Source organism: Macaca fascicularis, chromosome 8 (genome assembly GCF_037993035.2).
Source record: "Macaca fascicularis isolate 582-1 chromosome 8, T2T-MFA8v1.1".
NCBI classification, from domain to species: Eukaryota; Metazoa; Chordata; class Mammalia; order Primates; family Cercopithecidae; genus Macaca; species Macaca fascicularis.
In genome coordinates this window covers 130,046,074-130,063,082 of record NC_088382.1, presented here as the reverse complement: position 1 = coordinate 130,063,082, position 17,009 = coordinate 130,046,074, and the positions used below count along the sequence as shown (strand labels likewise).

Genomic DNA, 17,009 nt, shown 5'->3' with positions numbered 1-17,009 from the left:
GCTGGGTTGAGAATAGACTGTTCAGAAATAGAGGTTAGTAGAGGACAGAAGCAAAGAATATGTTTGGAGGGTATTACAGTAATCCAGGCGAGACGTGATGGTGCAGAGACCACGCTGGAAATCCTGTGGAGTGTATTGAAAGCGGTCAGGTTTTGTTTGAAGGTGGAGTCAATAGGACTTCCTGAAGATTGAATATAGGCCAACAGCAAAATAAGAAACAAGGATTACCCCAAGGATTTTTGGTTTGTACAACTGGAGGGTGTGTCATCAACTGAGATAGGGAAGGCTGAGATTGAACCAGGTTTCAGGTGGAAGAATAGTAGTTAGTTTGGGTTATATGGGTCTAAGATGAGTCTAACCCAGTGCCGTTCCAAGTGTGGTTCCTTCCGTGGACTGTTTGTTGCCTGTCTGTGATGAGATAAATACAGGAAGTAAAATAAAACTTTTAAAAACTTTTTTAGCAATTTGACATCGTCCAGCATTTGTATTTTTTTCATTAAAGTTTTTTGGTTTTTTTTTTCTGTCAAAGTATCAAACTATTTGTCTACAATGGATGGGGACAAAAACTGGCCTTTTTCTTATATGTAGATTAGTTTGAGGTTGTGATAAGTAAATTTAAAATAAAACCAGCTAGCCTCGTTTTATTTTTCCAGCATTGTTTAGCCTCTTGTGTATATGCATAGCGAAAGCATCTGGTGGAGATCTTTCTGGCCTAGAATTTTTAAGAATTTGAATACATTGATGACGACTGTAAAAACAATGGTCTATTCCTGAGGTAACCTAAAGATAACTATTTGAGGCAACTTTTTAAAGTTGAAATTTATTCCACATCATCCATCTGTACTTTCCCGACTACACTGTTCTATTTTCCTCTCCCCAGGAACTGAACTTCCGAATCGTCTTCAGTTTCCAATTGGCCACTCAGCTTTCAATATAATGTACCTACTAATCTATAAATGTTTTTGAAGACCTTCATAAACAGCTTCTACTTTCCTACAAGCTTCTCATTACCCCTCCAGATTCTATTATGTGTTATACAAAAATAAAAAAAAAAGGTCATAATGTAAAGGGAAATATATCTTTGGGATATTTATAGCAAAACATAAGTCATATTGCTAACAGGAAACCAGGCAGGAATAATTACTGTGTGTGTCTTTGCAGAATGATTAGAAAAAAAAAACCCTTTTCCAGAAATAGAAATGAAAACAAAAATTCTTTAGCAATAGAGTTATTTTTCAAAGAAATTGACATTAATTGTAGAAAACATGTGATATTATATAATTAATTTAATTACTGTATTTCCATTTTAATGACAATTATCTTTATTTTTTCCTCTTTTTTTTTTTTTTTTTCCAAGCAATGGGCCACTTTTGCTAGAATATGGTATCTCTTAGATGGGAAAATGCAGCCACCTGGCAAACTTGCCGCTATGGCATCAATAAGACTTCAGGGATTACATAAACCTGTGTACCATGCACTGAGTAAGTATTATTTTAGACCTGTCATTAACCACTGTAGTTTTCATGCCAGAGTAGAATCTTGGTGAAGTTTGACAGGGCTGAGTTTAAGGACCCTTTTTATTTTTCCTGAGGATCCTGTATTCCATTCTTGCTGAAACCATATGGGCGCCCTAAACTGAATTTGGCTTATTAACAGGAAAACTATATGGATCAGTTTACCCGGAACAAGCATATTTTATGCCACTGCCCAGCAAAATTATTAATAGCCCTTCTTTTAACACTCAGAAATAACCTGAATTGCCCCATGACTTAAACTTTCACTTTTATATGTGTCCTTTCACATGATGACGTGCATATGAAGAGTTTTTAAGGGAAATAATTTTGTCCTCTCTTCTAAAAAAATCATTTCCCCTAGAAAAATATATGGTGCTAGCTAGGTATGGGAAGCTTATTTTCACTAATAAGATTAATAGACTTGCTTTTCTGTATCCTTTTTCCAAAATAAAAAGTTGTTTTCATTCTAGAAGATTTCTGCTTACAGATAGTTTTTGATAGACCTCATTTACCCCAGCACTTCATGGCCAGATCCAGATGTCAGTTTTTAGTCCTCATACCGGTTGACTTGTCAACAGCATTTGCTGCAATTGATCACATTTTTATTTAGCTTTTATTGTGCAATATATTAAACATACAAAGATGTGTATATAAAAATATGTGATATTTTATAGGAAATTATCCATAGTAACAATTATAATGGTGAAATGAATACACTCAGCATTGGTTTGTTTCCAGTTTTTTTGCCATTATGTTATATTACATTAATGTTGCTATCAATATTCTTGTGCCATTTTCCTAGTACACATGGAAGAATTTTTCCAAGGTATGCCCAAAGGACAGGAATTACTGGGTTTTAAGGTGCATAGAAATTATTGAGTCTTTATCATGCCAGTAGCATGCAAGAGTTTCCATTATTCCTCATCTTCAATAACACTTGATATGTTCATTCTTCTTAATTTTGACTATTCCGATAGATGTAAAATGCTTGCTTTGTGATTTCAATTTGCATTTTCCTGATGACAAATACGGCTGGCTGAGTATCTTTTCATTTATTGGCATTTATAGGTTCCTCTTCTGTGAAATATCTGTGCATGTCTTTTGCAAATTCTTCCACTGAGTTGTTTGTCCTTTGCTTTTTTCTTACTTTTTTTATAAAAGGTTTCAAACTATCAGAAAAGGTCAAAGAATAGTACAATGAATTTCTTTATACTCTCCACCTAAATACAGTTGTTAACATTTTATCATATATTTTTTATTAAACCATTTGAAACTACGTTGCAGATGCCATTATAATTCACCCAAAATACTTCAGCGTACATCTCCTAAAAATAAAGATACTCTCTATGTAACCAAAATGCCATTGACACACGTAAGAAAATAAACAGTACTTTAATTAGATGGTCTAATGTTCAGTGCATTTTTAAATTTCTCTGGTTGTCCCAAGTATGTTTCTAATAGCTATTATTTTTTTGAACCAGGATGCAACCTAGGTTTATGTATTGTCTTTGGTTGTTATGCTCCTTTAGTCTCTTAATCTAGAATAATCCTTCTTTTATTTTCTTCTCAAGCTTTTGAGGAGTCCAGGCTAATTTTCATCTAGAGAACTTTCTTCTTGAAACACATTCTTCACTTGTTTCCCTGGGTTCACTTGTTTCCCTGTTTCTTCTCCCTTTCTTAGTACCCTTGGCTATCCTCAGCTTTCTAAACTCTCCAATGCTCTTCTCACCAAAAATTGGAAGTGCCTCAGGGCCCAATCCTTGAAGTGCCTAAGGCCCCATGCTTTAGATGATTGCATTATGTCTCATGTATCTAAAAATCATCTATATGTTAATGCCTCCCAAATTTAAATCTCCAGTTTTGACCCCTTCCCTGTATGCTAGACTCACATATACAAATTTCTATTAAGCAAATTTTTCTGGTGTCTAGTAGACATCTCCAATGAATAAGTCCATTTGGAGATGTCTTGCTTCTTGTCTACTTCACCCAAACCAACCTGTTCCTTCCCAGTTTTCCATCTCAATTAATAGCATCACTATTCTTTTTGTTGCTCTGGTTTGAAGGCATTGTCTTATCTGCAACTCCTCTTTGTTCAACCAAAAAAATAAAAAATAAAACATATATATACACACACACACACATATTTAAAAATATATTAGAAAAAAGTATATCTGAACTCTGGCACCTCTCATCATCTCTCCCTCTACTCTGATTTTAAACTGCTGTACTCTATCCTGTTTTATTCCAAAAACTGTCTCACTGTGATCTCTTTTCTTCTGCCATTGCTTTCATGTAATTTTTTCTCCATAGATCAACTACAGTTATCTTCTCCAAATGAAATTTCTGTGTGTCCTACAAGAACTTAAATAATATGGTCCCTGTTAACTTTCTGACTTTCTTTCCTTTATTTATTTATTTACTATTTAATTAATTATTTATGTCAATCCACTCAGGCCTGTGCTGTTCCATTAACTTGCCTGCCAAGCACATTTTTGCCTTATGCCCTTTTTTTTTTTTTTGAGACAGAGTCTCACTTTGTTGCCCAGGCTAGAGTGCAGTGACCCGATCTTGGCTCACTGCAACCTCTGCCTCCTGGATTCAAGCATTTCTCCTGCCTCAGCCTCCCGAGAAGCTGGGATTACAGGCGTATGCTACCACACCCAACTAAGTTTGTATTTTTAGTAGAGACGGGGTTTCACCATGTTGCCAGGCTGGTGTCGAACTCCTGACTGCAAGTGATCCATCCACCTTGGCCTCCAAAAGTGCTGGGATTACAGGCGTGAGCCACCACGCCCAGCCCTTAGGCCCTTTTCACACTCTGTTCCCTCTGCCTAGATATTCTTTACCAGATATCTGCATAGCTTATTTCTTCACGTATTTCAGATTTCTGCTCAGGCATTTATATTCAGAGAGAGGCCTTCCCTGATTCCTCTGCTCACCCTTTCACTCTGTATACCTTTTCCTTGCTTTAAAAAAAAAATAGTGTTCATGTATCACCTGAAATGTTATGTAAGTATCTGTTTATTATCTACCTTCCTTCACTAGACTAAGTTCCCAGAGCACAAAAAATGTTGCCTATTTTGTACACAGCTGTGTCCCTAGTACCTGTAATAGTGCTTGACACATAATTGGAATGTAAGAAATGTTTGTTAAGTGAATGCGCTTGCATTTATGAATTCCAGTTGTGAAAATGAAGAAAATACTTTTAGTCAGGGCTCTGGCGTTGAAGCTAAGTCAGATTTTTGGATCTGTGGAGCTAAGAGGAAGGGTATTCCAAATGATTTGATTTGGGCAAGAGCAAAGATGTATGCTGCTCTAACCTTTTTTCTCTACCTAATGAAAATTTCAGTGAGATCAAAATAAACCCACACTCTGAAATCTGTGAGTATATAATATGAATCTGAGGTTTTGTCTTGTTAATCTTTGTTTTTCAAGCACCCCCCAGTACAATGTCTGGCCCATCATAGATGCTTGCCAGAAATCGTTTGTGGAATGACACTTTCAAACAGATGTTTTGTGAGTAGTCAGTTCTTGTTCCCTGTAGTTATCCTGTAACACTGGGTTAGTGAATACGGAACCATTGCTTCTGGGAGAGATACGGAGTTAGATTCCTCTGAACCTCTGGTCACAGCATTTTCATCAACCAGTCAGTACATAACTTTGTTTTATGTGTGTTTCTGTTTAAAGACATCTTAACACTGAACTTGTGACCAACAGCAGTATAACAAGCTTATCTAACACACATATTATCTCTATAAGGCAACAACACAGCCTTCTTACATTTAGGAACACTAAATGCACTCAGTATACCAAGCTTGGGGGATATTTTAAACAGTGAAATCACTAAGAAAAGTCCACAGATGCCAGAAACTAGCACTACATAGAAAATGAAAAGGATGCTTGTTTATTTTATGAAAGGTGAAAGAAGGCAGAGCATCGCCTTATTCAGCCTCAGATGGGAACATGTGCATCAAATAACACAAATTTATTTCCACTCTGAGCATGTCCATCAATGACTGCAAAAGCACTATGAGTATTGATTTTTGGGTAACAAATTTTAACAAGTAGGCAAATTTGTAAATATGGAATCTATGAATAATGAGGTCAACTGTATTTTGAAAGTAAAAAGTGATCAGGAGACCTACACTTTAACTTATAAACCTGTTTACTTTAAAAATCTTTTTGGCAGACCAGAAAAATAGAGAATTACCAATTCATATAGTTGTTTAATTCCTTAGAACTGTAGATATTTTGTTTAACCACCTCATCTCTTCATTGACAGTCGAGTAAACTAAAATCAGGATTTCATTGCTATTCAGCTATATTATAGTACAACTGGGACTAGAACTTAGGCACCTGTTTCTCATGTAGGAAATTCCCCATTCCACTTCACTCTGGTGATACTTAACCACTTGTATTGAGTATTCCTGCTGCTTTTTTCCTTAGCAATGGTATCGGCAGATAATAAATGAGATCTCTTAGGTTGTCTCTGCAGAAATGCAAATAATACAAAATTTGAAGAAAAGTGCAATTAGTAGCAGTCACCTAATTTCCATTTCCAAATATAGCACTATCTGTCCACTCAAAGTTCTGCTTCCTTATTACCAGGTCGTCATTGCGAAAGTGTACCTTAGATATGGATGAATAGGCATTCTGCTAGGATACCAGAAGAGCTGTTGTGGCTGCCTGTTAGGTTTCTGTGAAAGTAGAAACTTATTTTTAAAGACTGAATTGCATTTTTGTTTCACTATGTGTTTTGAGACAGGGTCTTACTCTGCCACTCAGGCTGCAGTGCAATGGAGCCATCACAGCTCACTGCAACCTCCACCTTCTGAGCCTCCCAGGTAGCTGGGACTATAGGCGTGCACCATCATATCCAGCTAAGTTTTTTGTAGTTTTTGTAGAGACGGGGTTTCACAATGTTGCACAAGCTGGTCTTAAACTCCTGAACTCAAGCGATCCACTCACCTCAGCCTCACAAAGTGCTGGAATTACACATATGAGCCACCTTGCCTGGGCATGTTTCGCTATATTTAATATGTAATATATTGGCAAAACTTCTTGTGTCCACAAGATGTCACTAAAATCAAAACTTAAATTGCAAGCAATTTTCAATTTATAAATATGTTGTGTTTTAAAGAGTTCATTCTAACATTTAGTGGTTTAATAAACATTTATTGAGCAGATATTATGGGCTCATAATCACTATAAATATATTTTTTTGAAAATTGACCTACAGTTAATAATATTACAAATGATGATCATTGTTCTAGGAATGATTATAAAAATTAACAAATAATGTATCCAAACATAATGTATACAATATTTAAACTACCTTATTTGTGAAATGGATGTTTGTGAAGTGTTGTGGAAATTGACTTTTCATTATAAGGTTATTTTTTATGGAAAATGTGGGTTAAGGTAGAAAGGATGTGGAGCTAGTAAAGGAATCCCTCCTTCTAATTAGAGCTGCCCTCTTGAATTTGGGACTTGGGAACTTTCTGAACATGTTTCTGATAAATGAAAAGAAAGGTTATGTGTGATGATTAGTGGAGTATGACTTATTCTTTATGAGGATTCTACTCCTTTCACTGCCAACTGATTAATTCATTGAGGAGGACTATAGGAGTATTTAAAGGAAGCAGAGGAAAACCTTTCTTTAGCTTTGCTAAAATTAGATTACGTTAAAATATTTCTGTTCTGCATTGAATGAAATAAAAGTTGCACTCAGTTTATAAAGATTAATGTTATGAATGCTAACATACCAAACAATTCAGCAGAGATCAGATTTATGATCTAAATCTAATCTGTAGTATTCTGCCTTGTAAGTTTATGATTCTCTTCTTAAAGTTGCTTAGCTAACATATTTTTCTCTTACTATTCAGTTAAATGTATAAATGTAATTGAAATGTTAATATCACAGCATTTTAATTTTGCAATCTAAATTGTACATTTATACTTCACCTCACTCCTAGAATATCATCCTACAGAGCACTGAAGTAGATTTTTGCTTCAGGTTATATCTAGAATACGTATCTCCTTTGGAAGTGACTATATCGATATTGTCAATAAATTAAACAGTATGCCTTGTTCGTGTTACAGTATCTATACATTCAGCAGATTTTATGGTAACCTATATGATCATTCATCACCTTGGCTGTGCACAAGTTCAGGGATGCCAAAAATAACACTGAAGTAGCCATTGGGACATTTGTCCTTCCAAACTTAGAAACAAACATAAAGGCCAAAGCCAAACTTTGTTGTTTATCACTAATTCAGAATAGCTATTTTTCAAACATTTCTCAAACTAAATCTTCAAGGAAACCCAATAAATAAAAGCAGTACTGTCCTAGTTGAAGGAAGAAGAACCTAGATCCTTGTGCCTTGAGTCACCTTTTAGAAGCCTAAGACTGATCACCTGCACTTTAAAAACCACTATGCTAAAGCAAACAGCTTGTAAGGAAGGATTCAACCCTATAAAGGGGAAAAAAACAAGCTACAGACTGGAAGAAAATATTTGCAAACTACATCATCAACAAAAGTCATATCTAAAATATATAAAGAACTTTCAAAACTCAACAGTAAAATCAAACAATCTAATTAGACTATGGGCAGAATACATGAACAGATGGCAGATAAGTACATGAAAAGATGTTCAATATAAGTAGCCATTAGGCAAATGCAAATTAAAACCACAGCGAGATAATACTACACAACTATCAAAATAGCTAATATAAAAAATAGTGACAAGTGCTGATGAGGATGCATAGAAACTGGATTACTGATGCATTGCTGGTAGAAATGTAACATGGTACAGCAACTCTGGAAAAGAATATGGCAGTTTCTTCTAAAACTAAACATGAGCTTACTATATAGCACAGCAGTTTCATTTCTCTTGGACATTATCCCAGAGAAGTGAAAATTAAGTTGATGAAAAACCTGTACCAATTAATAATCCCTCCACTCTATTACTCTTTATCCTCCCATGTTCATCAGCTCCTGGCATATTGCATATTCATTTATTTGTTTGTTTATTATCTGGCTTTTCCACTAGAGCATAAGATTTATTAACAAGAATTTCTCTGTAAGGAACTTAAATTTACAAGCAAAAAACCACCCCATTAAAAAGTGAGCAAAGGACATACATAAAGAGACACTTTTCAAAAGAAGACATACATACAGTCAACAAGCAAATGAAAAAATGCCCATATCGCTAATGATAAGAGAAATGTAAGTCAAAACCACAATGAGATACCATCTCACACCAGTCAGAATGGCTATCACTAAAAGGTCAAAAAATAATAGACGTTGGCAAGGCCAAAGAGAAAAGGCCATGCTTATACACTGCTGGTGGGAGTGCAAATTAGTTCAGTCATTCTAGAAAGCAATTAGGTGATTTCTGAAAGAACTTAAAGCATGTACAGTTCATTTTAGCACTATTCATAATAGCAAAGATATGGCATCAACGTAAGTGTCCATCAGTGGTAGACTGGATAAAGAAAATGTGGTACATATACACCATAGAACACTGTAGAGTCATTAAAAAATGAGATCATGTCCTTTGCAGCAACATGGATGGAGCTGGAGGCCATTATCCTAAGTAAACTAACACAGGAACAGAAAACCAAATACTGCATGTTCTCACTTATAAGTGGGAGTTAAACATTGGGTACTCATGGGCACAAAGGGAACAATAGACAACTACTTGAGGGTGGAGAGTGGGAGGAGGGTGAGGATCAAAAAACTACCTATTGGGTACTCTGCTTATTGCCTCGGTGACAAAATAATCTGTATATTCAACCCCCCGACATGCAATTTACCTGTATAACACACCTGTACATTTACCCCTGAACCTAAAATAAAAGTTTAAAAAAATAAAAAGAAGTTTTTCAGTTACATTCATTGCTATATCCCCAGCATCAAGAATGATACATGGCATTAGTAAGTATGTAATACATAGCAAGTGGATTTGTTCATCAATGGAAAAGGGTTATAAAGTAAATTTTAAAAGAGCTGGAGACTCCCAGCAAGCAAATTGGTGTCTCTATCTGAATCTGCCCTTGCATAGAATCTGAATATTTCAAACATGGTTAAAAACGAACACTAGGGATTTTCATAAACACTTACTGTGTCTGGCAACTCTATATGAGGGATCTATAATTAAAGAGTCTGCAGCAGGGATCTAGGACCAAAAAAATTATACAAATGCTAGAACAAAGTAGAGTTCGTTATTTCAGTTGCAAAAACTGCAATTACTTTTGCACCAACCTAAATAGCATGGCTTACTTGGCACAGACAGTAGTGTTGGAAAAACTGGTAAATAAGGCTACAAAAAGTTATCCTATACTCTAGGTCTCCTTGAATCCCTAACCAAGGAGTTGATACATGGGGAAGTACAAAGATGGCAAATAACTGTAACCTGTCAGTGGTTTGCTGAGAAGGACTTCTGAGATCTTAGAATTTAGCAGAAAAGAATACGTAATTGATTAGTGAGTGATATCATTGCCTCCTTATGGCATTATAACTACCACTTTTTGCCATCTGGTTGTAGTAGACATGTAAGATCTGCCTTTGAAGTTTTACTAGAGTTGTATTTGAAGCTTAACTTTACCACTTATTAGACATATCATTTTAGCTGAGTTGTTTAACCTCTGACTCTGTTTTCTCATTAAACATTATTAAATAGTAAAAAGTGGCAGGCAGAGGGAGTACATTAGCTTTACCCAACACGATAGTTGTGAGACTTTGAGTGTTAAAAGTGACTATAAAATGCCTAGCTCAGTGCTTTGAAAGTAGAAGATATTGAATAAATATTACTTGCTTTCCTCCCAGGCAATTTTGAGGAAAAATTATGACTTAATTCTGGCTTAAGGGAGAAGATGGGCCAAAACATTGAGGCGGTATAGGACTAAGAGGTGCCCCTGATGGTGTAACCTACCTGAGACTTTAGGTTTTGTGACATGAAGCTGTTGAGTTTTCACTTTGTCTGAATTAGTTTGAATGTATTTGGCCATTTAATTTAGCACCTAGTGTTATACTGATGAGTCAGATAAAGTTAGAAGTTTAAGATTAGAATTTTTATAAATAAACTCACAATTCCTATTTCTAAAAATTGTTTACTATTATACTATTTTTCAACTTAATTTCTCTTCAGAACATCTCTTGATCAAGCACTAGAGCTATGATTTATTTACATTGGGTACATATATATTAAATGTGCAGCTTTAAGTTAAAAATTATAAAATGAAACTATTTAACTTAATAGAAATTTAGACAGAAACAATTGTGCTATATCCAGGGTTACAGTCTTACATTACTACTGACTTTAGTGTTAATGAAATACAGTTAAAAGCGTGTATTTAATTGCTGCTTAGTTTTTGTTTAGCGTTAGTAATGAATTTACTAGAAGCAATGAATTCACTGCTTCTTAGAATGAATTTACTAGAGATTTGGCATATATTATTGAGGAAGAACAATTTTTTCCTAGATTAGATGTGATACCTTAGAACTGAAAGAACATGATTTTCAGTTGCTTTGTGGCAATCTGTCTAATGCCCCATGAAAGATTTTTTTGCTCTCTATAAATATTTTTTGAGTGGCTCAAGATGCTTTACCTGTATTTAAAACTTAACAATTTAAAAGTAAATTCAGTTTTAGTGGAAAGTTTAAAGATTCAATTTTTTCCTCCAAATAGATGTTATGGAAAGAGCCTATACTTGGTATTAGGTAACTTAGTGTGTGAGCCTTTGCAAATCACTTAATCTTCTGCTGTAAATGTCTGGATGTGAGCTAAAGTAATTTCATCGTTTTTTGAGGCTGTCTGGTTATCTTCTCACCTTCTCTATTTACTCTTCTGCTGCATTTGCCCAACTGCCTCAATAGCCAACAGGGTGTCACTTTTCGGAACTTCAATCATTTAATTAAATATTGTCAGACTATTCTTTTCCATCTAATAACAGCAAGCTTCCCAGGTCTTTCATTCATACCTCTGAATTTCCTTTCACTCTAGTGATGAAAACCCACTTGCTTTATTTTCTTTTCTTTATTCTTTTCCTATATAGACTATGAACATCTCTGAAAATTCTGCCATTCAAATTTAGAGCTCTGCATAGAATCTTAAAATCTTTAGTTTTCATATATATTATACTTGTGTTTGTTATTTTTAGTGTGTTTTTTTTTCTTAAGTTTTAGAATATCTTTAGGTTTGTTTTTTTCTATTAGTAGAATAGGTGTTTTATAAATGTTTCTGATTACTTGATTTTGTCATATATAGTAAGTCATTTGAAAATGTACATGTTAACTTTTTAGTTTGTTTTCAGATGAACAGCCAAACTTAGGGATAGAAAATGAGTGCAGATACACATATTTTGATTTTCAGGTCATCTGTCCTGTCAAATATGTTTGTGTAGTCATAGTTGAGAGTAGCAGTTTAAATTTACTATATACATAGTTGGAAAAAAACCTTTCCATGGTAGTTAATAAGATCATAGCAGTCTGCTCTCTAAATTTGCAAAAAATGATCATCAATTGTAATATTTTATGTTTGTTTTCAATTTACCTATAGGTGAAACGTGCTTTTTTATGTCTATATACATATTGTTTTCATTTTCTTCACTATTTTTCAGGGAAATTTTGTATCAGACATTTAAAGGCACTTAATACAAACATTTTTACTGAAGTGTAATTATTTATTGGAAGAGTAATAACAGTAATTTGCCTTTTAAAGATGTATTGTTGTTATTGGCACCCTTATTAAATTTCTTTTACTTTGCAGTGTTGAGATTTTCCAAATGGCCAGCCAACTCTTTCTATACTTAGATGTTATATTAAAAAGTAACAGAAGTCTATTCAAGGATTTTTGATGTTGCACTGTGACTTGCTTTTTATTTTTTTAATACGTTGTTTGAACTTAGGCTTTATAAATAACCAAGGACACTTTTTCTTAAGGTTTGTATTTTTCATACAAAATCTTGTTTCTTTTTAAAATCTAGGTGACTGTGGGGATCATGTTGTTATAATGAACACAAGACACATTGCATTTTCTGGAAACAAATGGGAGCAAAAAGTATACTCTTCGCATACTGGGTAAGATAATGCTATTGTCAGGGAAAGCAGGTAGTTAAAATATATTAGTTTAAGAATACAGTTCTTCTTTCTTAAAAGAAAAAAGATATTTTTAAGAATCGGCATTTATTACTAATTTTACTCATGCCATGTATATAATTTACTCAGTTTTTAAAAACCACACAACTATACCAAATGTAGTTATTACCTGATAGTATTTGTTTATCCTAGAAGTGTTTCATATAACCTGTGAACAAGATTAATCTCATGTTTTAGTCACTCTTTTACTTCTGTATTTCTGCTTCCTACAATTCATCTTACTGCTGTTTTCAGAACCATCCCAAACACCTGAAAGTTAACAAGATGTTTAAGGAATGGTCACTCTTCTCTAGATAAAATCTTGTTTGTCAGTATCGCTCTTAAGTAAATATACTCACCTGGGTGTGTTCTGTTGGTTTCCAAATACAGCGTGACTCTCCATTTTTCAGTTAGGCAATCTTCTGTTGCAGTAGAACTTTTCTTCAAGGCCATAGTATTTCTGTGTTTGAGTTTACTGTCAGCTAAAACTCCTAAGTGTTTTTCAGGTATACTCCTGTTGAATCATGTCTCCTCCTTCCTGTGTGCTTTAGTTGTAATTTAATTCAATTGCAAGACCTTAAGTTTACTCCATGTTAAATTTTATCTCCAGCCTTTTAAGATCCTGATTTTATCATCTCATGTATTAGTTAATCGACAGCTTCAGGTCATGTGCACATTTAATTAAGTATACTTTCTATACTATTACCCAAGTTATGGTTGGTTAGAAATGTTGATTTTTTATTCTTGATCAAAATCACTATTTTATTTCCAAATGCATCTTCGCCTTTGATGTTCCCATTCGTTTCTTTTCATCTCTTGCCCCAAGTGCATCTTAAATATTTGGAACAACTGTTTTGCTTCTTTGAGCCAGCCTTTGCCCATTCCTCCCCTTAAAATACATTCATGAAATCTTTATATAAGTTAACAAAACTGAATTTACATCCATCTTTAGTAATGTCAGCTATTGGCAAATCTCTGTGTATAAACCAAGTTCTACAAAATTGAGAGGTAATTGGGAAAGAAATATTAAAAGTCAGAATAACATAATGTGATAAAAGCATAAAGGGAAGTATTGACACAAAATACTATGGAAATTACTATAGCAATAATATGTAGTGTTACTGCAAATGAAGGAAAATAACAGCATAGCCAGTAGTGAACAGCTACCATAATGTGTACGTCAGCTGGTAGTGTCCCTGTCAGTAGTGCTTTCTCACTGATAGATGAAAATTCAAACTCCTTTACAAGTCATTGGAAACCAGTTCCCACTGCTGCTTCATAGTTCTTCTTAGACAACATAATGCTATTTCATTCCTTTCTGCCTTTGCACGTGTTGTTCCCTGACAGTGAGGACTTCTCCTATTTAGCCATTAAAAATTGGCTCAGATGTCACATTTTCTGGGATACCTTTTCTATTTCCTCATCACTCAAAGAGTTGATTGCTTTTTGTTTCTGTTGACTGTTCACTTACACTTTGGACATACTACTTTATTATGCTCATAACACTATATTACAATTACATATTCAAAATTTAGCTTGCTAGTTGTAAAATTTTTAGGATATACTAATTTTAGAAAATATAGAGAAGTTTAAAGAGGCAAGTAAAATTCACTCCTGATCCCATGAGTTAACATTTTAATATACAATCAGCCCTCCATATCTATGGATTCCACATTGTGGAAATGTAAAATTTTTGTTTTGTTTTGTTTCTTGAGATGAAGTCTTGCTCTGTCACCCAGGCTGGAGTACAGTGGTACGATCTTGGCTCACTGCAACCTCCGCCTCCCAGGTTCAAGCAATTCTGCTGCCTCAGCCTCCTGAGTAACTGGGACTACAGGTGTGCACCACCATGCCCAGCTAATTTTTGTATTTTTAGTAGGGACAGGGTTTCTCCATGTTGGCTAGACTGGTCTCGAACTCCTGACCTCAGGTGATCCACCTGCCTTGGCCTCCCAAAGTGCTGTGATTACAGGCGTGAGCCACTGCACCCGGCCTGTAATTTTTTTTTAATTGCATCAATACTGAACATGTACAAACATTTTTCTTGTCATTATTCCCTAAACAATACAGTATAACAGCTATTTACATAGCATTTACATTATATTGGGTATTATAAGTAATCTAGAGATGATATAAAGTATACAAGAGGATATGTGTAGGTTATATGCAATTACTACACCATTTTATATCAGGGATATGAACATTCCTGGAGTTTGGTATCCTTAGGAGGTCTTGGAACTAGTCCTCAACAGATGGAGAGGGATAACTGTATATACAAGTTTATATCCTTTTTCATTTAATAGAAAATCTCAAAGAACCTTTTTGTAAGTATTATTTTTGGTTACTAAGTAGTAGTGCACAAAATGATTTATGATACTTGATCATTGTTCTGTTTTTTGAAATGAAAATTTTGGCTTTTATACAGGGCTGATAAACATCTTTTTTTTCAATTCTTGGGTTTTTTTTTGTTTTTTTTTTTTTTAACTTTTAAGTTCAGTTACATGTGAAGTTTGTTACATAGGTAAACTTGTGTCATGGGGATTTGTTGTACAGGTTATTTCATCACCCAGGTATTAAGCCTAGTACCCATTAGTTATTTTCCTCTCTCTACTCCCAGCATCCACCTTCCAGTAGGCCCCAGTGTGTGTTGTTCTCCTCTATGTGTTATTGTATTCTCATCACTGAGCGCCCACTTATAAGTGAGAATATGCAGTATTTGGTTTTCTGTTCTTGTGTTAGTTTGCTTAGAATAATGGCCTCCAGCTGCATCCATGTTGCTGCAAAGGACATGATCTTGTTCTTTTTTTATGGCTATGTAGTATTTCATGGTATATATGTACTACATTTTCTTCATCCAGTCTACCTTTGATGGGCATGTAGGTTAATTCCATGTCTTTACTATAATGAATAGTGCTGCAGTGAACACACATGTGGATGTGTCTTCATAACAGAACAATTTATTTTCCTTAGGGTATGTGCCTAGTAATGGGATTGCTGGGTCAAATGGTATTTCTGTCTTTAGGACTTTGAGGAATTGCCACACTGTTTTCCACAGTGGTTGAACACTCCCACCAATAGTGTAAAACTCCCACCAACAACGTAAAAGCATTCCTTTTTCTCTACAGCCTTGCCAGCATCTGTTATTTTTTGACTTTTTAATAATAGCCATTCTCACTGGTGTGAGATGGCATCTCATTGTGGTTTTGATTTGCGTTTCTCTAATGATCAATGATTTTGAGCTTTTTTTCCACGATTGTTGGCCACATGTATGTCTTCTTTTGAAAAGTGTATGTTCCTGTCCTTTGCCCACTTTTTAATGGGGTTTGTTATTTCTTCTTGTAAATTTAAGTTCCTTACGATGCTGGATACTAGACCTTTATCAGATGCATAGTTTGCAAAAATTTTCTCTCATTCTGTAGGTGTCTGTTTATTCTGTTTCTTTTGTTGTGCAGAAGCTCTTTAGTTTAATTACATCCCGTCTGTCGATTTATGCTTTTGTTGCAATTGCAGTTTGCATCTTTGTCATGAAATCTTTGCGCATGCCTTTGTTCTTAATGGTATTGCCTAGGTTGTCTTCCAGGGTTTTTATAGTTTTGGGTTTTACATTTAAGTCTGGAATCCATCCTGAGTTATTTTTGTATGTGGTATAAGGAAGGGGTCCAATTTCAATCTTCCGCATATGGCTAGCCAGTTCTCCCAGCACCATTTATTGAACAGGGAATCCTTTCTCCATTGCTTTCTTGGCCAGGTTTGTCGAAGATCAAATAGTTGTAGGTATGTGGTCTTATTTCTGGGTTATCTGTTTTGATCCACTGGTCTATGTATTTTTTTTTTTTTTTTTAACCAGTACCATGCTGTTTTGGTTACTACAGCCCTGTAGTATAGTTTGAAGTTGGGTAGCATGATGCCTCCAGCTTTGTTCTTTTTGTTTAGGATTGCCTTGGCTATTCGGGCTCTTCTTTGGTTTCATATGAATTTTGAAATTTGTTTTCTAGTTCTGTGAAGAATCTCAGTGGTAATTTAATAGGAATAGCATTGAATCTATAAACTTTGGGCAGTATGGCCATTTTAACAATATTGATTCTTCCTATCCATGAGCATAGAATGTTTTTCCATTTGTTTCTGTCATCTCGGATTTCTTTTTATTATTAACTTTAAAAAAGTTTTTTTCTCTTGAGATGGGGGCTCACTGTGTTGTCCAGGCATTTCTTGAACTTGTGGGCTCAAGCAGTTCTCACACCTCAGCCTCCCACAGTACTGGGATTACAGGCATGAGCCACTGTACCCAGCCTTCATCTCCGGTTTCTTTGGACAGTAGTTTGTAGTTCTCCTTGTAGAAATCTTTCACCTCCC

At 34.9% G+C, this 17,009-nt stretch overlaps 1 protein-coding gene across 3 annotated transcripts in view; it reads left to right on the top strand.

Annotated features, from left to right (window-relative positions):
• MRPL13 (mitochondrial ribosomal protein L13) overlaps positions 1 to 17,009 on the top strand; it is a 49,446-nt gene that overhangs the window by 468 nt on the left and 31,969 nt on the right. For 2 of the 3 annotated variants that reach the window (XM_045398633.2, XM_073999358.1), the window contains exons 2-3: positions 1,358 to 1,481; positions 12,506 to 12,599. In XM_045398633.2, coding sequence (XP_045254568.1) covers positions 1,358 to 1,481; positions 12,506 to 12,599 — 218 coding nt within the window. The remainder of the gene's footprint in view (positions 1 to 1,357; positions 1,482 to 12,505; positions 12,600 to 17,009) is intronic. The other variant, XM_073999359.1, reaches the window with a different exon arrangement.